At 41.1% G+C, this 26,721-nt stretch overlaps 1 protein-coding gene across 7 annotated transcripts in view; it reads right to left on the bottom strand.

The window, feature by feature from the left end:
- Nucleotides 1-2,089: 2,089 nt before the first annotated feature.
- Nucleotides 2,090-26,721, bottom strand: part of LOC125903203 (WD repeat containing planar cell polarity effector) — a 113,151-nt gene continuing 88,519 nt past the window's right edge. For all 7 annotated transcript variants that reach the window (XM_049599970.1, XM_049599964.1, XM_049599968.1 and 4 more), the window contains 4 exons: nt 16,022-16,136; nt 10,766-10,857; nt 7,708-7,739; nt 2,090-4,622 (listed from right to left, as the gene is read on the bottom strand). In XM_049599970.1, the coding sequence (XP_049455927.1) occupies nt 4,572-4,622; nt 7,708-7,739; nt 10,766-10,857; nt 16,022-16,136 (290 nt within the window). In that variant the 3' untranslated portion in view covers nt 2,090-4,571. The remainder of the gene's footprint in view (nt 4,623-7,707; nt 7,740-10,765; nt 10,858-16,021; nt 16,137-26,721) is intronic.

Here is a 26,721-nt window from a genome sequence, read left to right as displayed (position 1 = left end):
CGAGCTCTTGAGATCTACAGGACATAGTCATTAGTAGTATGTTATGCACACACTGTGTAGTGTATTGAGAGGGGACGCTGTCGAATGGCATGCTGGGTACAGCTTGCTTTATATTGATCGCTACAGTACATCCAAGAACAGATGAAGACGGAGAGACTGGAGATGTTACACTGTGGTAATACTGGCAAAACATTGATTTACAGATACACATCCATTCTGAATATTCAGCTGTATTGATACAATGGTACCGGCTACGCTTTTTTGCCTTCTCTTATCAGTCATTCTGCTGTTCTCTGCATATGACCAAGGAAAGACAAGTTGTCGTCATGTTTTAGCCTTGCTGTGTACATCTTTTAATAAAAAATCTAAATTGCCGTCAATGTCAGGTTTCCCTGTGGTATCGAAAATAGTGTCGAATATCAAATGTTTTTCAAGATATCGTATCAAAGTTAGAAATTCCACTCTAATTAAACACTTAAAAGATCAGCGATGTAACTTTCAGATTGAATGCATCTGTTCCCAAATAGCTAGCTGTTAGTAAATGATGTGTACACTCTAGCATTGCCAGGGGACGCGTCTACGTCAAAGCAGCTGTATCGCTCAGAAGCAAAGGAAGGGCAGTGTCGAGTGTGAAGCTGTTTGAATGAACGGTTTTCGAGAAACAACATGCAGCAATATCACAACCCGAACTATCAGGCCATTCAGACAGGCATGATTTGAACGGGCACTGCCCTACTTAAGAACAAAACACTCACACAGCAGAAGAATAGAACATGTTTGTAGAAAGAAAAGCTAGCTGCTCCATGAGGCAGGTAAATACAAACGTTAATGCTAATATTAGCTTCTAACGTGCTGACGATAACAAAAAGAGCAACAACAATTAAACAATTAAAGAACGATTTGATCTACAGAAAATCAATTGGTGACTAGTTTTGATCGATTAATCATTTTAGCTAGTAAAAAACAATCTCAACATTTTCCTGTTTTTCCTGTGTTAGCATGCTCACATTTTCTAATTAGCACTAAACGTCAACAAAGTGTGTCATCAGTTTATCAGGTTTCTGATCAGAGGGCCAAACTCCCCAAATTCAACAAAGTTCTTTGACAGTTTATCAGTAAATTAAAGGATCTGAAGCTTTTGTTCAGCAGCTGATCTGAGGTCAGCGGAGCAGTCAAGCACTTCCTTCCTTCTTTGACGTAGCTGATGGGAAATCAGACAACAGTTTACTGGTGAAAGTAGCTCAGGGTGAGCTTTGGTTTCTCTGGACAGAACGACTCCCTTCACATCTGACTTTAGATGCTTCTTCTGACGACGTCCTCACTTCCCCCGTTCTTCGTGACTCAGATGCGTTCGGGGTAAGAAGGGACGGAGCGGAGAGGTATTTGAGGAGGGCTCGTATTATCTCATCTGGAAAGGATGCGGCAGACCCTCGTCCCAAGTCGCAACTTGTCCTCTTTTAAGACCTGCAGACGTGGGAAAGCTTAATGGAGGCTTGTTGGCCTGCAGGCTTTAGTGTTTCCCACCAAGGACGTCGTCTCCGTGTGTCAATAGATTGCCGTCTGACGTGTTGGTCACATTTCCTCCTTTCAGTGTGTACTTCACTGACTAATTCCTCTCCACACACACGGAGCCAGAGGGCAGCTACTCAGAAACACTGTGTCTGCATCTGTGGACTGATGTGCAACATGTTAGTACACAGAATATTAATACATGTAAACATAACACCTGACCTTTGACCTTTCAAACATAAAATCACAGGTTTGCCTCTGTAGGGAAATGGAAATAAACCTTTAAAAATCTGAAAAATGAATTAATTTGCAAATATTTTTAATTTCTGTAAGCTGCACATTAAATAAATCATTATGAATTGTTTGTTTAAATGCAGAAATAATGATTAAAAAGTGCAAAATGAACCATTTTTCTACTTTAAATACTTTATATGACCTTATTAAAAGACAATATGTAGAAAAGTATTAAAGTTAACCCTTACCTTAAGTGGGCTTGCACATTTGATGAAGGTGACAAAACATGCAAATGAACATAAAGCATTGTTATACCCCCCCCCCCCCCCAAAAAAGAGTCATGTTTTTTAAGTTATATGCCCTACGCATGAGAAAATATACATTTATTTTGTTGCCAAAAAGTCATTTAAAAGACAAATAAATGTGCAGTTTATTATTCTACACAGTGATGCTTATTTTGAGGGGCTGTTATGAATCAAATTACAGATATCCTCACAAAACTTCAGGGTAGAAAGTGTTGTCAACAGCATAACAGACACAGAGCACTTGAAAACCTATCGTATTCAACCATGTTTTACAGACAGGGTCTCCGAAACCCCAAAAAGAAGTAATGAAAATGTTCAGTCGCAGACTTCTTAAACATGTCATCAGCTCAAAATCAAAGAAATTCTCATAAAATCAGTCACAGTCAGGAAGAATCAGTCTGATAAAACAGTGTAAAACAGGGTCCGGTGTCTCCTGGACACCCACCTGACATTAGTGTTAAGAATATTTGACCAAAAGTTGACCACGAATATAACATTTATCTTAACTTTAATCTCAGCAGAGTCCGTCTGTTTCTGTCTGACCTCAATCTGAGCTTGTTTTAATCAGCGAGTATCAAATTATAATGCTTTTTGTCTCAGAGGCTTTTTCAGGAAGCAAAAACAGATATTTAATACAGATACGTTGCACTGTAATTAAGTACTTTTCTTGATGAAAAAATTGTAGTATGCAAAGTACGTCTCATTCACCGACTTGAGAACTGATAACTAAGAGAAACTCAACACTGTTCTGTAATTTTTCCTGGGAATAAGATCCTTCCAATTACCCTCTTTTAGTTCTAAGTAATTCTGTCTCTTTGATGTCTTTAATGGTCCTGACATATGTGTCTATAATATTTTGGGGGATCTGGCTTGTGGTGATCAGCGAGACAAACCTATAAAACATACAACATTCCCCCTGAGGGGGAGCGGCATCAGTCCAATCAGAGCCATCATTAGATGTGATACGGCCTCCGCAGAAACTCTGCACAGCTGTTGCACAGAGGAGAGAATCAAACAACAGATAACCTGGATAATAGCGAGTGCCTGAGGCTTGATTCATTTCCAAATGTTAACAAGGCCGTTTCACAGCTCCAGCGTGCCGCGCAGTATGTTAATACCACTAATAAGCCTATCTCTGCGAGTCATCTCGGATGGCAAAGATTTGAGTGTGAGGCGGTGTTTTACAATACAGCTGCTGGCCACATTTTAAATGAAGCATAACTATTTATGATTTTACAAAGCTGACATAATTGCTTAAAGGGTAACTGAGGAGAGCGTTTGGTCTCGTACTTTGTTTTCTGTATTATGAAAGAGGAGATTTCACTGTTTGCATGTCAAAAAGGCTACTGTGTAGGCCATCAGAGGGATGGGAGGAACTCGTGCTCGCCTGTTAAGCAATTTTGCAGCTTTTATTCGAGCTGTCAAGTCAGACAATCAGGAGATAATGCAGCCTTGGTTTGTAAATTATAAACGTGTCAAGAGATGCACTAAAGGCATCGACAGATGCCACTTATCTCCAGCTGCCTCTGCAGTGTGACTGTATCATCAGAAGGGAAATATAACATTTTGATGTTTACATAAGAGAAGTATTAGTATCAGTCAGAAATGTAATTCCTTTCACCCATCCCTCTCGCAGGGGATTGACTCCCCAAAAAACATACAATGATTTTTTTTAAAGCTAACAAAACAAAAAAAAAAAGGAGCAGAAAAGCATCCTCGCTGATCTTCTGTCCATTTCCAACATCGCTTCTTGTATATTTTTTGGTGGAAATCCTCTTAGAATGCAAAGTAAATAGATTACGATACAGTGAGGGATTAGGGCTCGCGCGGCGCTGTCAGATTAGTCGGTGAGCGCAGCGCGTCGACAGCTCTGACACGGCTATGGCTGCTGTTCAGGAAAGGGGCTCCGCGCGATGCTTTAAAGACGCTGGTTGGCTCCTATTCATGAATAAAACTGTGGCCCGTAATCTCGGCCAACACACACACACACACGCACACACACACAATAGCAAACACACGCACACACACAGAGGAAGCCTAGAACATTCAATATCAGTGGTGATGGAAGTATAATACAAGTCTTTATTTTTGCAGGCTGATTAATGGAAAGGTTTAAAACATTTTCAGGCGTGTTTTTAAAAGCAGGAGCCGGTCTAAGTGTTTCCCTTTAACGTTCAGTTGGTTTAGACTTCACTGAGACAGAAAACAACCTGATCTCACATCCACATTTTACAGATAAACAGTCTAAAACATGAAGGCTTTTGGTTTCGCAATTTAAAATGTACAACTCACCGACAAAAGTGGTGCAAAACTAATGTATTCATGTTTAACACTAATGTATAATTCCACTTTTATCAGACATCTTTACAATCACTGTCAATTTACTGTTCTGTACAATGATATGAGCCCCTCTCCAGGTGATAATACAGGGAACTAACTACTTTGCATTTGACAATATAGATGAAGAGAGCCTGTTACTGGTGAGGTGTGTTTGTGTCTCTTATCGTATGCGAGTTTGTTTCTTCAAACCATTCCTAAATGGACCACATGAAGCGTCCTGAGATCGTCATCATCCTGAGAGAGACAGAAAAAAACACAGTAAGTTTATAAACCTGAATAAACAGTGGAAAATATAAAGACAGCTGCTTGACAACACACAGAGCCTCTTATTCCTTCTTATAAAGCTTCCTGTTCCTCAGCTGATAATGATCTGATCCTGCACCATGTCCTTTTTATCCAAATTCACACCTTGAAGCGGCACTGACAAACGCAGGAAAGACAAAATGTTAACTTCAGGGTTACACTAATAGTAATAATAATTACATAGTCTTGAACCCTTCAGCATCATTTATTGTTTAGGTGATATGAGGTTGAGGACAGTAAAGTGTTTAAGGATGTCACTTTGGGCTCTGTGAAGTTGTGATGTGAGTTTTTCACTGTTTTCACTAATGATGTTTTATGAATGAAGTGATTAATTGAGAAAATAATTCTGAGAAGTGGGTGATCATTTATACTTTGTGCTTTATAAACAATCAAATCAAACCAGGTCAATTTTGACCCAGAAAGGATGGGAAGACAGTCGGAGGGTTAACTTGCCTTTTTTATCCAATCAACAGATAAAAAAACTGAACATATCTAATTAATTATCATATATGATAAAAGAGCAGCAAGTCTTCAAAATTAAGAATCTGAAACCAGCTATTTTTTTTTTGCTTAAAAAGTGACTAAAACCAATAAAATCCACTTTTTTAAATTGTCTGTGGTAATTTTATTTTGATCAACTAATCAATAATTCGACAAACCGTCTCAGCTCTAAACAGTATACTGTAGTATGCTATGGTATTATATGAGACAGTGGTTCCCAAGTGGTGAGTTACGGTTCAAGAGTGGGTCGAGGGGCCATTCAGTATGGACCACAAGTGACCCACGAACATGTCAATTTTGTAAAAAATACACTTTATTTTTTAAGTACAGTGAATTTCCAGCACAGAGCTTTTATTTTGAGGTGCTGTTTCCTGCTGTAGAGTGAGTGACTAACAGACAGCTACTTGACAGACACAGCAAACTTGATCAACAACATAGCCAAACACAAGTATGACGCTGAATGTATTAAACTGTGTGGACTTTGAACTAATGACTAGACTGCGGCTGGACCAGTTGGGAACCACTGATTTGAGATACTTCACTCTAATACTGTCTAACTATAGTGCAGTGATTAACAATCTTTTATTTGCTTGTGATCCTTTAATATAAAGTAATGTTTACTTGCTACATTACATTCAATTAAATCCCACTCCCCCACGGAAATCAGTTAAGCCCCTTTCCCACCACACAAAAAAACCTGCTAACATCTGGCTTTCTTTGTAACAGGAAAGGTTACATTCAGCGTTCACACCTAGGTCAACTGACTCTGCAGCAGTCATGGATATTTCTCGGTTCTGGCTCTGATCGGCACGAATGGAAACACAACAACCGGTTGATGCAATGATGCGCCACCACAAAATACCGCCTGTCTGTACTCAAGTGGCGCTCAAACATCAACCAAGTTTGAAAGAGAGACTGAATGAGTAAGGGATAAATTAAAAGAAGTAACCACTGCCACATTTTCGGTGGCCTCCATGCTGCTCTCTACTGTACAAACCTGTTTTCCAGCCTGCTTGTGATGTTGAACGTAGTCTCTCTATACAGACTCTACATTCAGTGAATGTAGAGTCTCTAGGCAAACCCTGGAGATCTTGCCTCCGGAAGAAGAGCGGAAGAGCCCTGGTTTCCGGTTATAGGCTGTTTGTAGTCTGCGTGATATTGACCAATCACGTTTGAGCCTGCTGCAGTTGTTGCCGTGCCGTGCGGTGAACTAGGCGGAACATAATTGGCGTCACTGCAAACTCTGAATCCATCGCAATGGTTCAGCATATTTACTTACATATAAACGGAAGTTGGAAATGGAAATTCACCTCCTCCGCCCAAATCAAACCGGAATGCCAAAAAATCGGGGGTCTGCCCCCAGAGGCTGTATCGCCGTCTGCCGGAAGTCAGATGGCAAATACAGCCGATGGGTTCCAAGAATGCATTGAACGTGACACACCAGTTTAAAAAAAACCCGGAAAGGCATGCTTGTCTGCTGCAGCAAAACATTCTCACTCCGATCTCATCACATATTGACATATGGTCATGGACTTTCCACGTCCAGATACAACGTGCAGGGTACCCTGGGTGTGTTGGTTGTTGACGTTCTGGGACGCCATGTCAAGTTCTGTCTGTTACATGCATTGTCTTCTTTCAAGATACACTTCCATTTCACAGGAAATTTGCTTTTGACATACAGTCTCTTTAGAGATAAACACACTACATCGGTATAACACTGCAAAATGATGTTTTTGTTCCTCCAACAACCACACACGTGGTTGTTGGAGGAACAAAAGCATGTGGTAAGGTTTAGGAAAAAAGAACAAGGTTTGGTTTTAGAATCTTACAGGACACGAACGGCGCTCTCCTGCGTGAAACTCAGTGTTTGCTGGACCCATCCACCACCACTCCCGCCTGGCCTACTCGGACTTTCGCTGCCTTAACTTTCATTCTTGTCCCGCCGCGTGTCCCCCTGATGCCGCTGAGCACTGTTACACTATAACTGGCTACTGGCCACGTATCATGCCAACGTTAAAGGACGGCTTTTGTCGCCAGTGTCTGACGCCACAAGTCACTGCCTAAGCGCTGGATTTTGACAACTTTGGAGTGAGTCCATGTTGGCTGCAGAGCCGTGTACATAGCTCTAGCCTACTGACAATGAGAAAGTAGTTTATAGCCTTATTTTAGCTTGTATTCCCCTGTTTAAAAAAACCCATGGACACATACCACATTTGCTAGGGAAGGGGTAACAGAGGGGAGGATATGTCAGACTGAAGATGGACATGGAATGTGTTATAAGTGTGTTATAAACCATTCATAAATGTTAATGTAGTGCTTATAAATACTGAATAGAGGAGGGATTAAAAGTAAAGTGTTGGCATATAAACATACTGTACTATACTGCTGTTACATAACATTACTACAAAACTATTGGCGAAGGATTAATCGTATGATTCTAGATAACTTTTCACAGCCTTGTAAATTCTGTCAACAGAAATGAAAATCAGAATCAATTTCCGGTCAATCAACTCACATTCCTGCCGTCTCTGTCACCTTCACTGCTCCCTGCACAACAAAATGAAATGACAGGAGATGTTGGAGGATGTCAGAGAGCTTCCTGTAAACCAGCCGTGACACTTTAAACAAGTATAACAACCAAAACATTAGACATGCATAATCACACACGGCAGCCCTACAGCACATAAACACAGACACACGCGCACGGCTGAATGCCTGAACAGGTTACATGCTCACTCAGTAGGTCGGACATGTCGCCTTTTTCTGGGTTTTAACGAATGTAAACCGTTGTCACTCATTGCGATCTCTCTTGCTCTGAGCCCTGCGTTAATAAGGTTATGATTGACATTAAAACCCCGGCGTGCCGTATACAGATATTTAAAAAGCTGATGCAAATTCTCTCCAATAGCCTACAGTCCGGATTATCAAGTGACAGAGCGATTTGATAGCGAGACAATTGCTAATCACCCAAAAAATGGAATTATTAAAATGGAGAGACCAGGAAGGAGGAGATGCGGAAGTAAAGAAGAAGTAGTGGTGTTTTCTTAATGGGTGTTTTTCCTAAATGACCAGTTAGTCATCTCAGACATGCGAGACTGAGGAACGGAGAGCACTCGGGCTACGTTTAGAGAATAAAACAGGCTGAATGTCGCTGGAGAATCGTTATAGGGTTTAAAAACGTGACCCTGAAACTTACGTGTTGAACGTGATGAGGTTTAATACAATGGGCCGATTCTCTCTGGCAGCTGTTACTGATGACGGGGCGAACAGGTGTCATGTAGGGAGAACGAAGAGCAACAGAGGATTTGTTTAAAGTTGTAAGGAAGCAGAGTGGAGATGTTTCTTTAATTCAACGCATTTCAAGTTTGGGCAGGTGTGGCTAACGTTGGTGTGGATGCAGAGTTCATTCCTGAAGAAAATATTGTGTGCTAGGGCTGTTTTTCACAGGTATGTTGGCTGATTTTTAATGGACCGATTTTTTAGGTTTGTCTGCTGTGAAACCACCAAAGATACAGTACTTCCCACCAAGTATTGATTTTAGATATTGAAATGAAACTTTTAATTTTAAAGCTATAAGAGGATAATTATGTAACAAGGTGGAAAAGGCAAAGGTACGTCTTTGAATTAGAAGAAAGTAGACTGCACACAAATCTTTAAAAGAGAACTCCTCCAATAGAGAGGTGAAGTCCCTCCGCCCCCAGTGGACCACCATGAGACCTTCATTCATTCATTCATCTTCTAACCGCTCCATCCTCTTGAGGGTCGCGGGGGGGCTGTACAGTAATCAAAGGCGACAAGACAGTTACTGCTTTTCTTAACCAGCAGTGACCACAAATTGTCCATGATTTTACCCCTGACAGTGTGCGATACTGGATTCTGTGTGTTACGTATTGGACTGTCTGTTTGGTTGTACTCATGACTACTGTCTGTATCTGAACTTGAAATTGACCTTACCTTACCTAATTTTTCGATCCCATTTGAATTGTGCCACAAATTACACATACGTTGAAATATTCAAAAGGTAATTTTGCAAGTGAAGAAAGCTGTAGTTTGTTGTAAAACTGTTTAAGTATAAAAAAGTAACTAGAAAGACTACATAAATTGTGCAAGTGACGTCATTGCTTTCGCTCTCGCTGAAGCTACGATGTCCGTGTGTTTTGTACTCGGGATGTTCTCACACTAGCAACAGGTGTTGGTCATGCTTTTGCTTTAAGGCTGATAAAAAGACCAGGAGATGCTGGATAAAATGCAGCAGCATCAGGTGAAATAATGTTACATTGGTGTGTGAAACGTAGCCAAGACACCTCGCAGCTAGCAGGCTAGTGTTGGTGACCTGAATTGTGCAAGATGAGAGATGTAGTTCACTAACGATTGGAAAGAAAGGATGAACAGACACCCACTGCGCAAAGACCCTGCACACACTCAACTGCTGTAACATTTTGCAACAGTATATAGATAGATATATAGCCTATAGCCTAGCCTGATGGTTAAAGCCAGCTAGATAATGAAGTCATGCACGTGAGGTCAAAAACAAGACTAGACAATAACTGATTGATATGCACATGTGACCAAGTGGACAGGGATTTAAATCACTTAAAGTTACGGTAGATCACCCTAAATTTTCTTATCTGTCAAAATGGAGGATGGCCTTCAGATTTGTCTGCCATCTTTAAATGTCAAACTGCAACTTTCTTGACTTGAAAAATTATTTTATAAATTGACAGACATCAATTGTGTGTGATTCATGGCACAATTCACACAGAATCCAAAAATGATTTGTCTCTCCCTGCACATATTTTCTGTAAGATAAATCCCCATGTAGGACAATAATACGGGGGAGGGACTTTGCCTTTCTGTTCATCATTAAACGTCTTTAACATTGTTGGACTCATGATGGACAGAATTTTTTTAAAGGATTAAAATCAATGCAGTAAAATCAGGGATATTGTCTTTTTTGTTTAAATCCACGAACTGTTCTTCCTTTGTTACAACCTGATGCCTACATTACCCACAATGTAACTTGACCACCTACGCTTTGGTGGGAGATACAGGTGCATTTTACCAGTAGTGGCTAATGTAGCCTCCAGTTGCTTGCCTCAAATGGACATGAGGAGCGAGCTACAGGTCTCATAAACTCACTTCTTTCTAACTCCACACCAACAGATTTCATTTCAAACTTGGAGTCTTCAGACCCAACAAGCACTGACTCAAGTGACATCACTCTGGAGCCACAAATGACTTGTAAACAGACTTTGTTGTATAAAATCTGTGAAGTTTCCCTCTAATCATCTGCGACACACATCAGCAGGACGGCTGAGGAAAGACCTGATGTTTCGGCTCGTCATTAACATCGAGGAAACCTGAAGCTTCATGAACAAACTTCTACATTTCTCTTGTTTATCAGATTTCTCCAAAGATCGTTCTGAAGCAGCGAGTCATTAATCTTCGGCTTAAACGCAGCTCATTTACATTCCTGTGATTCTTTAACAGAGTGAGGTTAATCTCCAGCATTAGATAACTCTTCACAGACACAACAGAGATACAGCTGCTTAAAATGTGACAGACACACAGACCTTTTTGTCTCAGTGTCCTGAACACATCTGGGCTCACGGTCACACGTATGCTCTCTGCCTGTGGTCTCCTCTGATTGGCTCTTCCATCAGCACTGAGGAATAAAAAGAAAAATGAGATCTGTTGCATTTTATCAAAGATCAACAATTAAAATACATCCACAAAACACAGCTCAGAACATGATACAGACAATGTTTTGAAATGTCTATCTTTCTGATTTAGTAACTGTCCCCTAGTCTGCCTCGTTTAACTTCTACTTCAATTCCTTTATTTCTGACAAACCTGAGACAATGATACTGTAAATTTGTTGAATTTAGCTGAGCTATAAACGAAATGTTGCAGCAGAGATAAATAGGTTTAACAAATGACTTTCCATTTTAGCAAAACTGAGAGGTAAGGCTGTCAGTCAAACCTCAAGATGCATCACTCTCTGGTTTACTGGAGCTGCGGTGAGTGGAGAATGTGGCAAGTCTTAGTCGTCTTCGTCTATCAGTGACTTACATGCAGTATTTCAATGGTCCACTGTGTGTCCTGTACTGTCTTTTTGTTGTGAACAAAAGCCAAACTGTTGTCTCTGCAGCAGTGTCATCAAACATGTGTGGATGTTTGTTTTACACAGTGTATGAAGAGATTTTGTTTCTTGTCAGTCAGATTCCAGCTCTGATGAAAACTACCAGGCTGCAGGATTAGATTCTTCTCTCTTCACCTCCTCTCCAAAACATAAAACTGCTTCTGTTGCAATTACAATTTTCAAACCATCTTTTTTGAGACTGAGGACTTAACCGGGTCAACACCTGAGCAACTGTATCAGCTGAAACACTCGGAACAAGATCACTATCAGTGTGTGATCTTTATTTTATTAAGCAGTCACGACATATGAATCCTAATTCCAATTAATAATACATACACTAAATGCATTAACATTACACTCTGCCATTTGAAGGACAGCGATTTTTATCAGGACAGTTCTCTCAAAATCTTCATCCTCCATTTCTCATGTATGCGAACAGCAGACAACTTTGCTGGGTGAATTCAATAAAGGACTGCACAGCTTCTGCATTCTCAAAGCACCAGTAGAGGCTGAAATGCACCTCTAACTGCGCCTCAAAGCAAATAGCATCTCGGTGCTCCTGTGTTATTTGCACATATTTAAACGAGGTAACGTGCATCCATTCAGTGCAAATTTGGCCGCTTTCTATTCAAATGAGCCCCGTTGCATAAACAGTGAAACACAGAAAGATCAGCGCTAATCACCACGCACAGTTACAGTGAAATTATTAGCGTCTTCAGAGAGTTGGTGGTAACTGAGGCGTTATTTAAAAATTGTTCTTGAGATGGACCTCTGACCGTTAGAGAAGCTTGTGAGGCACTGACTGATATTTTTCTTTTGTCCTCCTCCTCAAATTATGCCATCTTCTTTTACAGTCTGAAGATGTGTGCTTGAAAACACCAACAGCTCTGACGGACTGGGATATGAAATCCAAAATATGTTTCTCTGTGTCATGTTTAAATTGCCTGAAGTTTTAAGGGATGCCTCTACACTTTGTCGCTCAGGACCTGTAGCTTGAGATCTTAGATTTTCTGTTTTTGCAATCAGACGCAAAGATGGGCAAACTGCACTCAGCTACAAAACTGTATAAGAGTGTTTGTCCTGTTACATCATTGACACACTTTATTTTGTGATTCGGACCTTGAGACAGGGCAGACAGCGGCTGCAGATGATGCACAATTCATGGAGCTATTAGTGGCTGCTTCGTCCTTTTCGAACAATGATCTCTCCAGCCAGATATCAGCAAACATTTAGCCTGACAGACAAGCTCCTGAAACTCAATAGCTTGTTTGTAATCACGTGACTATTATGACGCATGAAATTCAGATGGAGGGCAGGAAGTGATAAATCTGTGTGATCTGAAAATAAAGAAGCGTTACTAGATAAAAGGGTTGGATGAACCTGCAGACAGCAGGTATCATCAGAAAATTTAAACTCAAGTTGAATGTGAGCGATACAAAGCAAAGAAAAGGTACAGTAGGTCTCCCCACAGCTTGACCAATTTGCCCTGTGTGGACACAATCGTTTTTAAACATTACCTCGTCCTCCAGACCTCCTAATGTTAATAACGTTACTAACGTTACTAACTTCACAATGAGCTGATGAAAGTGTACAAGAGTCTAGTTGATCATAACCATTTTGTGTGTAGTTGGGTCCACGATTTAAACAACTGCTGTTTTGTTTTTGGCCAGGTGAGTGAATGTGCTTGAGTATCACTGTCTTTTATATTTCAGTTCTGTATGCACCGCTGTCACGCTAACATTACTAGCTAATACTAAAGCTAACTTTAGCTACTAGTTTCTACCTTCTAGTCAACTGTTTCCAGAGGTCCGGTGACACGCTGGTAAAAAATTGGGTCTTGGCTAAAAAACACGGAGAAGTTGTCACAGCATACTGTAATTTCAGACTGAAGACGGAGGTTTGCAATCCACATCTGTTGCTGTTTCTCTGAGTTTTTGGGGTTTTTTTAACTTTACTTCTCCTCTCTGTGTCATACTATTTTTGGGACTTAAAGTGGCCCTTTTTTTTTCCCAATTTGACCGATTGGAGCAGCCGTAAACAGTGCAAATCAAAGGTCTGTGTGCAGTGTTGGTAGTCTTTGCCTCCAGTTGCCTACTCTCCATCTGGACAGCGCACCGATGTACATTGTCATATGTGTGTCAGAGGCCTTGGTGCTTGAGGATACAGATACTGAACTCTTTCAGCTCGCAGTTTTTGGACATGAATATCAAATAAATACATAAAAACTGAAAATTAATTTTTCGAATATAAAGGCTCAGCTCAGTATGACTTTGGCCTCCACTAAGCAAAAACAAAAATAGCCTCCATTCTCCTTCCTCCACTGACAGAGGAGTACGTGATGAGTGAGAGAGGCCAGCAGCCATCAAAGGAACGTTGGGATGCTTCCCAGATTCCCGTCTCGTTCTCTCTCTCACTTCTCCGCGCGCAGAGTCGGATTTGGGGAATGCGGGAACCGGCAAGGAGCCCCCAAACTGCCATTGTGCTCGCCTCCCTCTTTTTCTCTGCTCTTTTCTCAGTGAGCCAAACGGGAGAACGCCCGCGCTACAATGCCTCCCCTACTCCATCTCAGCTAAGCTGTCATTGGCTTCACATGAGAAACAATGAAACTTCATCGGAGACCAGATTACAAAAAACGGAGGGGGTTCAATATAAAAAAATTGTTCTAAAGGAGGGGGGAAATTGTGGAATAAAAAAAGGCAGAGGCTTTTGTCTCTTTCTCTCTGTTGCTATTATCTTTTGGGAGGTTTGGGGATCTGCTTTCTTAGCCTCTGTCAGCGGTGCAGGGGAAGACCTGGGGTAGTACGACCGGGCTTTTGGTTGCCAAATCGCCCTAACCCTCTTTACCACTCTTTTTTTCTCCTCTCGCTCCTTTTACTGTTTTTAAAAAGAGCTTAGGACAGAGCATCTCTCTCCGTCTCTTCCCCTCTCTCACTCTCTCTCTCTGGACCCAGCTTGTTTAAATTGGCTGATAGGAAGGGATTTGGGATGGATGGAGGGGGCTTAGAGAAACGCAGAGTGGAGGGGTTGGAGGTGGGGGGGTGCAGAGAGTCATCAGTGTTACAGTCAAACAGCCATGAAAAGCCTATGAGGATGAAAAGAACAAGAGCGCCTTTTTATCTAATGCACACAAATCCCATATAAATACTCCAATATGTTAGTTGGTGTATGACAAGGAATGCCCCTCCATCACTTCCCTCCCACCACCCCATCCCACAATAATAGAGACGTGGATGGCTATATTTGTATGTATCTGTTTGTGTGTGTGTGTGTGTGAGACAGGCCGGGACAAAGAGAGGGATGCTTTCAGTGTGTCTTTAGTCACGCTGTTTCAACATGTCATTCATGTAGACGAGTGTATTAAACAATCACTCTGTAACAGTGAGTTTTCGTCGGCACTCCGGAGACTGAACCGTGATGAAAATGGACTCCGTTGGAGTTTTAAATGTGGCTCCGGGTTCAGCGTTGGGATGGCTGGAAACGTAAGACCCGGAACTGATGTGGCTTTGACATTTGAAATGTCACTGGGAGTGAAGGCTTTTAGGCTGCAGCTGGGTCATTTGGCCACAGACGCTCTCATACAATTCATACACAGACAATGGTGAATCACTGCGGGACAGGGGATGACGAGTACGACTAGAAGTAAAACAGAGAATCCTCCGCACACAAAATCTGCCAGGGGCTTCATTTATAGCATGTAGTAATAAAGATAAGTATATTGTTTTATTTACAGCTGCTGTAATGAGTATTTTTTTAATAAGAATGAACCAAATGTGACAATGGTAAAGTGGTTTCATCTTACTGCTTAGCTGTCCGACCCACAACTTTACTGGTTTGGTTCACTCTCACAACTCGTATAGAAAATATAAAACCCCCTGTACACTACCTGCCCAGCATCAAACAACAGACAGACACAGTTAGAGACTAGCTGGTGAATGTAGTGGCACATTTAGCAGCTGAAGAGCCACAGATTTTTCTCAGGAGATCATAGTGACCAAAAACAGAGCTAAAAGAGAATGAATATAGGATGTACATTCATCAGCTGGACACCATACAACTATAAACGAATGATAATGTTGCTCTGTAACTGCTGGATGGGTAAGTAAGTGACAGTTTGTTAACAAGTTACAAACATGACGGTATGTCAATGTTAGTGGCCAAAAAATCAGTTGATAAAGGTTTAAAGAAATATAGTGCTGCAGGATTGAGTCCTAAAACCCAGACGAGTTAGCATTTGCACCTCTGGCTTCCTCGTCACGAAGTCAATGGGTTTTTGTTTTTAAGGGTTTTTGGTAGGGTGTCTGAAATATGGCTTAAGCGATTCTCAGGTTTTGTCCTCCGACATAAAATAAGTCAGTAAATACCCCGCCCGCACATTTTGAAGCTTTTACATGTCTTAAAAAAGGTGGTTGCTTTCAAGTGGCTAAATGAAACTACAGGGCATCATCACGCCGAACAAGGCTTTACAGTCTTGTTGTGGTGGTGACGTTAGGTCATGTGACTGAGGTTACTTTCTGCAATAATTTAAAATCTAATTGAAAAATACCTCTGGCTTTTTATCAAGGGAACCAGGATGATGCTAACATTTGGGTTGGCCTACAAATAAACATCATCCCTACAGCTCTTTATAGAGAAACATGTACGTCAAACATGTCAGAAAAAAAACCCACACACAGCCTATTTGACTTACTGGGTCGTGGGAGTGTCGAGGAACGAAGGTCCTGTTGCACTCTGGTTCCTCTCTGTCTGTCTGTCCCCGAGGCTCGAACCAAACAACACACCGTTTCTGCCTTTCAGAGGATCTTCTAAGACACACAAACACAAAGAGGGAAAACAATGAGTGAGAGCAGTTTCCATTTACCAGTTTGTCGTTTTCTTTACCCACTTTTTTTCTTTAGGTGCCTAAATTAAGTATTCAACTTTTCATGTTTTAGTCATAGATGGCACACAAGTATTTTTTTATGTCCATGTCCTGACTTAGCTTTTTGCAGAATTGCCTCAAATGTTATTTTGTTGCTTGTCAAGTGTTAAAAAGCTGTGAAATCTTCTTTTAAAGAGACAGTATGTGTTTTGGCAACCCAGATATATTTACATGTCATGAGAGTAAAACAAACTAAAATCAGAAGTTCAAACCGTCGGTGAGGGAAACATGCTGTACGTTGTGTTCATATTGTTAGAAAAAAAAAACCCTGAGGGAAAGTAAACAAAACAAGCATGAGAGTAAACAAACACCAGGTCAAATGCACGACAACATTAGGTTCTACTGGTTATATTTGCTATTGTACAGTGCTTTTTTATTATTTTGGAGCAAAAAAGAACTATAAATATTTTATTTGAATTCTACTTCTCCCAACTGTATTTCATTAGTCACACTTTAATTTATGTAACTTGTGTATTTCAATGAAAATGTTCCAATGTAGTGGATTTAATGGGCTTCATGTAAGAATCTTTTTGAATTTTAATCCTAAACTGAAGTTGCTGTGCCAAAATACCGCAGTAAAATCTAAAAAAAAATCTCTCAAGCAAGCTGTTATGATGATGCTATACTTTTTATTTTAGCTGATGTTGCTTTCATGTTTAAACTACAAATTTACTGAGATTATAATTATTAAATCAAACATGTGTTCTTGCATGAGGCTCAACAGTGTTTGCTGTTGTATCTTCTGTATTACAGAGGATCATTTTTGGTCTCGTTTTCCGGCACAGCTTTGCTTAGTTTAGTTTTGATTTTTAATTATGCAGATCACAACCACCTGAGTAATGAGTGTTTGTGTATATACTGTACATACAGATTTGCCACCCGTCTCTATATCGCATGTTCTACTTTGTTTACCCGACAAAGCCTGATGAAAATCTCTGTGAGATCAAAACGTTGGCACATTACATCTGATATTGTGTCAGATTTCTGTCTGTTTTATGCTTTTCAGCCTTGTAATCTTTCATCTCTATATAGTTTGTGTAAACAGCTGGATGTACGTGAGTGTTGGCGTTTGCTAATTTGGACGTCACACTTTGACAATTATGTTTCTGATAAAAACATGTCATGCCAGTAAAGTTCTTGAATTGAGACGAGAAGTCGAGCAGTGATGGAGGTTGTGTGATCGGAGCGGCCAACAGCGCTGAGAGGGGAACAGAAACCGATGCTGCTTTCCTTCAACACACCGGAGCTAACAGGCTTTCACCAAAACGACCAAGAAAGGAGAGGGAGAGGGAGAGGAGGTGGAGAAGTGGATCTTCAGATAAAGCTCTTGTCTCTTTGCCCACTGAAAGGCCCTGCAGTCACATCAGCCTTTGTGAGGGGGAGACGGAACGATCAGGCAAACAACTTGGCTTCTCCTCCTGGCAAAACGCTACTCCAAAGAAAAAGAGATAGAGAGGAAGAGAAAGACGCCTTCCCTCGCACTTGTTCGCTACTCTGCCTCTCACAATGCCGTATCTATCCAAATCAACACACTTGTCAGCCAGACAGCTATAAGCGATTTCCAACGCTGTTATAAAAAGGGACCATTTCTAAGCTGAAATGTGTGTCCTCTATTGTGTGTTTACGTGTGTGTGTGTGTGTGTGTGTGTACAGGCGAAGGCAGAATTTCTGTTCAGCGGCATTTACAATGGAAGCACATAAATATGAGAAGAGGTGCATAGAAACATGGTGTCTCTGCCCAATCTGAGTCCAAGACATCCACCTTAAAAGAATCACTAGATCTGGTGTTGATTCATTTTTTTAGAAAACAAGTGAAAAATCATCCAAACAATAGCATGAGATACGCTGTTCTTTCCAACGCTGCTTCTTTTCCATGCAAATCCAAGTCGTTTCTATGATTTCCTTGAAGTGAAATGAAATAATCCGGGGTGGCGATGGCCTAGATCAGCTGTTTCACTGCTGCTGCTCAAGAAAAACACAGCTGGTTGCTTTTCTGTGATACAAGGCAGTGAATATAATTCCAGGTGTAAAACAGCGTCAGATTAAATCACTCAGATGAAAAACTAGCAGAGCTCCGAGTCCTGAGGATCAGAACTAAGGGCCCTGACAAACCAAGCTGACAGTCCGCTGTGGGTCAATGTTGGGCAGTCGGTGAGCATCTGTCACCCTTGTTTTTGCAGTGCGTCCAGAACCATTGTCAGCCTTGATGGCTTTTCTTCAGCTGATCTAAATCAGGCTGTGTCTAAAGGTAACAAAGTCCACCTACCAGCACCTTTAAAGATCAATAATTAACACATCATATCCCATTTATTTAATCTGTACAAAAACTGACATGTAGAAACAATAATCCTCTGTTTGTGGTCACTGCTTCACTTTACTGACTTGTTGGTTAAATCAGATGAGGAATGATTTTATGTCTGGCAAATACTACCATCAACTTGCCCTTGAGCAAGGCATTAACCCCCTTGCTGCTTCGACAGAACTCCCATCTATCAATTTATTCTTCCATCAATCCACCCTCTAGCTCTAAACCACATCTGGGTCATGGTGGCAGCAGGTTAAGCGAAGAGGCCTGGGGGATAACAGGCCAGGTGGGATAAATAATCCCTCCAGCATGTGCTGGGTCTGCCCCGGGGTCTCCTCCCAGTTGGACGTGCCTGGAATACCTCCACAGGAAAGCAACCAGGAGGTATCCTCCTGATCAGATACCTGAGTAACCTCAACAGGCTTTTCACAATGCAAAGGAGCAGGAGTGCTACTTCAAGCTCCCACCTGTATCTAAACTGTTCATTCTCCGATTTAAGATGGAATTATGCTTCTGTGAAGATGCACATGAATGTGTCTGTGAAGGGTGTTATGGGTAACTGTGCGTCACAGGAGAGTTGGCACACACACTTCCCAAATCTTAACAACGCGTTGAGCAAAAAAGTTTGGCTGGTCCAACTTCTGTCAGACGGCAGGTACAAAACAGAAAAGTAAAACAAAACGTGTCAATGGTATATGAGTTAAACAAACACAAAAGAGCCATGACCTGAGCGCAAGTTAGCTGGTTCCCAGTAAGTCTCAGCCTTTATGCAGGAGATGAATATACAAGAGTTGCACTTTGTCAACTTTTTCTTGTGAGGGTTACAAGACAAAAACAAGGTTACAAGACAAAAACAAGTGATGCTAGCAATCTTAACACAAAAGCTAGGTTTTTTTGGGGAGTTTTTCCTTATCAGCTGTGAGGGTCCTAAGGACAGAGGGATGTCGTATGCTGTAAAGCCCTGTGAGGCAAATTGTGATTTGTGATATTGGGCTTTATAAATAAAATTGATTGCATTGATTGATTGAACCTTAGGCCACATCCACACTTACATGATGTGGCTCAGAGGTACAGCAGGTCGTCCACTAATCAGTAGATCTACAGTTCGATCCATGGTCCACATGTCAAAGTATCCTTGGGCAAGATACTGAACCCCAAATTGCTCCCAGTGGCTGTTCAATCGATTTGTGAGAGCGTGTGAATGGTTACTGAGTAGCAGGTGGCACCATGTATGGTAACCTCAGCCACCAGTGTGTGAATGGGTGAATGTGACACATAGTGTTTAAGTGCTTTGAGTGGTTGGAAGACAAGAAAGGTGCTATACAAGTGCAGTCCATTTAACATTCTAAAATGAAAACAATCATGCACACAAGTGTTTTAGCACCATTTCAGAAACAATCTCAGTCTATACTAACACGACTGAAAACATAAGTCACATGACAATATAAACAGGAAGCAGATGGCCTCCTCTGCAGTTGGTTGCCTAGTTACATAAAATACTATGGAGATGGCAAAAAGTAAGATGAGAGGTTTATTTGCTTGGATCGAGGACGAGGTGGAACATGGACTGGTGAACAAGGTGGCGGAAAACAGATTGAGAAATGTTGAAAGCAAATACGGCAACATATTAAAGTGGTACATGGAGCATTACCTATCACCAAAGAAGCCATGGCAATGTGAAAGCAGTACCCACACAAGAAGGATGAAGTCACTAAAGGTATGTAGACCTAGCTATAGTGTTTTAGCTTGACATGGCGTGACTGATAAGACTCAATCAGGGAGCAAACGTGGGCTCCTGTGTCACCATTTCCACAAGTCTCCAATTGTGCCTGTCCAAACTAAAATGCTGCCCAAGAGTTTTCAAACCGTAGTGCATTTTAAATCGAAAATGTAGTAGTGTGGATGTAGCCTTAAACAGATAAAGCTGAATTAAAACATAGTATCATAATCTAACTCCAGTGTAGGAAACACTTAGAAAGGATTCCTCTTGTTGGTATAAAACTTGACTTGACTTTTCGTGATTACATAAGAGTTTTTGTTTCTGTGATTATTGAAATCCTCTTCCTCCAATAGTGTTAAGTGTCGTACCTGCTGCATCAGCCACAGAGAAAAACAAAAAAAATGAGCTGCCACAACTTTACAGAATGAACTGCAAACTATGCATGACTTAAACACAATCTTATTACAGGATTATTACATACTTGGAATTATTTTCTGAAGATGTAAGTGCAGATTTCTAGAGGATCAACCCAGTATCCATATTATTGTCATTATTAGGTAATTAAATGAGCTCTGGTGCTGTTGAGGCTTTGTAGCAGATCTGCAAGAAATCCAGCTCAGTGAAAACTCGTTCTACATCTAATTTAAGGGCTAAAATGTACAGTCTGGCTGCATTTGTGTGTTTGTGTGTGTGCATGTGCAGTAAACATGTGTATTTGCCTTCATAACAAGAAGCCGACCTGGTGCAGGTCATTCAGTGTTTGTACAGGGAAACAGACAGATGCGTTGGGACGCTGAGCTCGCTGTAGGGAACACCTGCTTTACATGAACAGACAATACAAATGATCGGTTCATGCAGGATTTTGTATACGACCTGCCTCACATGTCACACCCAACTGCACACATACAGTTCACATATTTACACAAACACATATGTCTCGGAGGGCTATTTTGAATTTGAGCTGTAGTGTGTGACTATGACTGAGAACAAACAAATTTCGGTCTCTTGTGTGCATTCAAACAGAAAAATTGTTAGTCCGGGCCAAAAGTTCCTGTAGCTGCAACGTGGGAACTTGTGTTTGAAAAGCACGTGAGCAATGATGGTCTGTGTTTAGTCAGTGTGGAAGGTCTCTGACTTTAATGTGTTCAAACAGATAGGGGCTGCCACCTTTCAACGTACAGGTATGAGTTATAAACACATTTGAAAACGTATCATGTGATGTCGCACGCAACAAACAAACATCTGGAATTGCTATTTGTATTTTGACAGCAGGGATCATCCTGATTAATTAGCAAAGTACGCAGTAACAGCTACACGTTAACACTGAATTCTCTACGGAGTAATGCTGGTACTGACTTATTTATGAGATACACATGTACCATAATAGAGAACACATATTCACCAGGGAACAAATATTAGTTTTGTTGTCTTGCTTTGAGTATCCATGTTTAATATGCCTCTGAAATTATTTTAATAATGACATGCATCATTTTTTATTTAACTAAAACCAGAAGTACCATAATCTATTTGCTTTATTATTGTGGAAATAAACTTAAAAGCAACTAATGTAAACATCACATTAGCAAACGAGTGGAAGAAGTATTAAGATCTGTCAGTTATGGTGAGTAAAAGTACCAATACCAGAGTGTAAAAATACTCTATTACAAGTAAAAGTCCTGCATTCAAAATAGAGCTAAAGTATTATTAGCAAAATTAACTTAAAGAAAAGTGCTGCTTCTGCACTAAAATGCCACATGAGAATGTGTTAATAGCATTTTATTGTTGTAGCTGCTCGAGGTGGAGCTAGTTTTAAAATCATCATATACAGTTACAGCAGTTCAGTGGTCTGGCATCGCCACATCAATCTGCAAATGTCAGTCTGGAAGTTCTCAGTTCATTTTTGATTTCAAAGGGGCGTTATTAATAGCTGTAGATCTAAATGCCTCTGGACAGAGCCCCCAAGAAGAGTGGAGGGTTTTGAAGCCAGCTATAGATAGTGGCCAAATATGGAATTACATAGTGTGGGGCCATCACATGATGCCGTTTTGCCTCTTTCCACAGACTTACATTAAAAAAGAGACGTCTGTAAATCCGTGGATATTTTTTTTGAGTGTCTCAACCCTTGCAAAATGACTCTTTTCACTATCCTGATTTGAGCCACTGGGTCTGATAACATTTGTAAAGTCTAAAAGAGCTGCATGATCAAATCCTCATTTAAAGGGCCAGTGTATAAAATGGGTTGAAAACAGTGACATCAGTGGTCAAATTCTAGATTGCAGGGCTCACTCGCTCACCCCTCCCGTCGGGTAAATGACGGTGGCCTCGTAGGGACAAAAAGCCTTGCACAGACACGAGTTTTTCAGGAGTAGGTGTATCTAGCGACGAGGTGAATGTTTATTTAGAAATCTAAGCCATGTTACGATATTGTAATGAGTCCCTCACGAGCAGGAGACCAGAGGAGCGTTCGGGAAAAAGGCCTGTTTATTTGAGCACTCCAGAAACTCCGGTAACACTCCAGGGGGTAAAAGACCCCGTCCCAAACTCTGACTCCTCTAGCGTAACAGACACACTTCATAACTTTACACACATACTCATTTACCAAACTGAGTGGGGGACCCCCCTCCCCTCTCTGCTCCGCCAATCTCCAGCCAGCACACTGACTGACAGCGTAGCCTGTAAACAGAGCTCAGCTGTTTATTTAGCCTAGCAATATCTCCGGACTATAGTAGCTGCAATGGACGACTTTGAACGCGATGTTGAAGAGTTTCTTGTAGCGGACACAGACCCAGAGCCATCCCTGTTTGAGCCGGAGCATACAGATGAGGAACTCCATGTGTTTGATGCTGAGCGGGCGAGAAGAGAGGCTGAATGCACAGAATGGGATTCGGTGCTGCCATCGTTGGGGAGATATATCATCAGGAGGAAAAGCGCCGCAGAGAGTGCATCACAAAGAGTGAAGTTACGTCTTCTTTTCCTCGCAGATGACGGTTCAGGTTCATTCTCTCCTGTTGCGTGGTAAGTGTGGTCCATTCGCAAACTTTATAACTAAAAAAACTTTTCACTACTCTCTATCGACGAACTACTAACACTCTCTGCTGTTTCCTCCTCCTTCTTCCTTCCTTCCTCCCGCTGTCTTCGTTGGTTCATTTATACACGCGAAATGCGTTCTCTGGCTGGCTGGATTGTCCGCTCGGTCTGCCGTACATACATGGCGGCGCAAGATGGCGACCTCACTAAAGCAAGGCCCTTGCTATATATATATATATATATATATATATATATATATATATATATATATGTATATATATATAAAAAGCATAATTATATAATTATATGGCTACGAAAACCAAACAAATTTTATTTTATAGCGATCATACACTTGTATAAACATATTAATGGGTAGAATATTCTTGACAATAAACCATGCCAAATATTACACACTGTCCCTTTAAGTAAGCGGAGTGCTAAACTGGAAGTTAGCCACTCTATTGCTGTAAGTCTCTGGGGTGCCTGCTCTATGGGCCCAACGATGCAGATGATATGGGTAATTTCATACAGTGGAAATCAAGCTTTTTGGCTTCATGAGTCACTGAGCAACTTTAATAGGAATAAATGGGGCCCCACCTCCAATGCTGCATCCATTTCTCTTTATACATCCATGCTCTTAATGCAATTGGATAGACCTAAAACCAATCAGCAACATAATGTTAAGTAGTGCTGCAAGATGGACAAATGCAAACAGACTACAGTGTGACAGTGTGATGGTGAAGCATTGACACATCTGTGAACGAGTGTTGCAGTTAGTACTTCAAAACAGTATTTCAACAGAAAGTTCAGCTGCAGCCATCTTGGTTGTTTTTAAAAATGCCTCAACAGCTTGGATTATAGTTTACACTTGCCATCATGTCCCCAGTGCACGGGTGTGTCAGCCAAAAATGACCTCATCAGGTATTTTTGCATAAAGCATGAACGTTACAAAAATCATCAGTCATCGTATCAAAACCGCTTCATATTAAATAAAGAGTTGTGACTAGCTCAAAGCAGGCTAGATCATCTGGAAATCTGTCTTTAACAGGAGGGAACCAGACGCATCTGCCAGAGCAAATAAAGCTCACAGATACGTCTGGTTCCCAGGCAGTGTCGGGCCCTCCCAACTGTCACCAGATAAACATGAGGGGTTGTGAGACAATTAATAGGGCAGGAAAAAGAGAGTGGGGACTTTGACTTTTTGGATGTTAAAATAGAAACATCTGAGAAGTTTATAGGAGTAATCTGTTTACAGACAACTCATAGACATCTGAAATGTGACAAGGGGCTCCAACGGCCTTTCTGTTAGGTTTCACAAGACATGAAGGTGGGAGCCACTGGTTAAATCCTCAACAATGTATTTTATCAGTTCATCATTTGTGTTTTTATGCAAAATCTTTTCTTTATTTGAAGAGTAACTTAAGCTGTCAGATAAATGTAGTGGGGTACAAAGTTCAATATTTCCGACTAAAACATACCAGTAATAAAGTAGAAGTATAGAGCAGGGTGTTCTCGGGCGCCAGAGTTGATCCTGGTGGTGTGTGACTGCCATGCCACGAGCTGCGTATGTGTGTTTGTGTCTGTGTGCTGCACAGTTGTGCTTCAACGTTCAGACAAGCAGACAGCACATTAACGGAGCAGAAAAGCCAGGTCATAAATAATGAGTGGCTCGCTTCAAGCAGAGGGCTCCAGTGAACAAGTGTCTCGCTTTACAACACGCACACACACACACACACACACACACACACACACACACACACACACACACACACAGACACTTAGACAGAGGCATCAGTTTAACTGTCACCACTACTGGCTGTGACACGATGTCAATATCCTCATTGTGAGCATGTGCGTGTCTAACTAATGTGTGTATGTGTGTGTGTGTGTGTGTGTGTGTGTGTGTGTGTGTGTGTGTGTGTCTGAGTGGAAAAAAAGCTCCTATCTTCATATCCTTAACTGTTTCACCATTTTCTCCAGGTTTTCATGGTTTCTGTTTTCTTGTTATCACTCATGACATTAGCATTAGCAACAAGGAAGTGCTCCAACTCTGTGGTGTTCTTTTAACATTCTGTCTTGATTTATATCTGACCAGTTTTATCATATCACATACAGCGTTAAGGACTGTCAGAGCAGGAAGACAAGGTATTTTAACACAATAGTGTGACAAACATTGTCCACTATTTACATAGCAACATCATTAAATCCATTCGCAAATTATGTGTCATTATTCCTGTCCTGTCCAATATTGCCACGCAAAATATTATGATACTATGCTGTATCGACTTTTTTGCCCCCAGCTCTACCAGCTCGTCTCTAACTGTGTCTGTCTGCTGCTGAGCAGGTAGCGTAAAGCAGGTTTTAAGAACTTTTTCTCTGACAATAGCAGCCTGCTGCAGCTGAAAACGACGCTATGTGGCGGTCAGAGTCAACCAGAAATGCAAAGTTGCAGCCAACATCAGAGCAATGAGCTTAAACTCACTACAAAGCCGAGTAAAGCCGAGGGGAGCTGCAGATTCAGGTGATACTTCTTTGTAGGTTCATCTCTACCAACAACCTCTTTCACACTTTAATGTCATACATATAGTAAAAACACTGATTGCAGCCACATTAAAAATATGATATCCTAACAGAAGTCATCAGAGTGTGGCTGTTCAAACGATGGAGAGTGACGGTGAAGACTCATCTATGTATTTCAGTTGATATCATGGTTTAGTGATCGTTTGTGGCAACTGCAAATTATGTTAATCATCAGGACCTCCTCACAGACAGGCGTTTCCAACCTTGAGGCGTTCATAGCAGGCTGCGTAAACTGATGAGGACATTTTTGGAGTTCTGTTTACTTAACAGACAAAAGCGGCCAGAAGTTAGGTAACATAACAGGAAGTGGAATAAAAAAAATAGGTGGGCTTCATTTATGCATCTTTTAATTTTCATTTATTTCTTAATTTTCTTTTCTAACTTATAGTCTTCTCTAATTTTCCTTTTCTTCATTTATTTATTTTACTTTCCCTCATCTTCTTCCTTTCCCAAATTTCTGCCTTCGTCTTTCTTCCCCTTCCTTCTGCTCTCCTTTCTTTCCTTACCACATCCCTCCTTTTTCTTTCCCCTCTTCTGTCCCTTCCTCCCTCTTTCTCTGCAGCGCTGTTGTCCAAGGATAGGACATGCTGCAGGTGATGGAGGTAAATCATCTAGGACATAATTAAGAGGCTTATGAGGAGGAGTGCGCGTGTTATGCATCACATTAGAACAAAAAAAAAAGAAAAAGAAATTGCATGCAAACAGGCCTCATAGTTACACAAATGCTCATTTTCATTCACCGACAAACACACAGACACTCAGCCTTAGGGGTCTGACCTTATACAGTGGAGTTAAATACCTCTCGTGCTTCATTTGGTTGTCTGTTATTACACACAC

This window comes from Epinephelus fuscoguttatus, linkage group LG16, assembly GCF_011397635.1.
Source record: "Epinephelus fuscoguttatus linkage group LG16, E.fuscoguttatus.final_Chr_v1".
Classification (NCBI taxonomy): domain Eukaryota; kingdom Metazoa; phylum Chordata; class Actinopteri; order Perciformes; family Serranidae; genus Epinephelus; species Epinephelus fuscoguttatus.
This window is presented reverse-complemented; position numbering and strand designations above follow the sequence as displayed.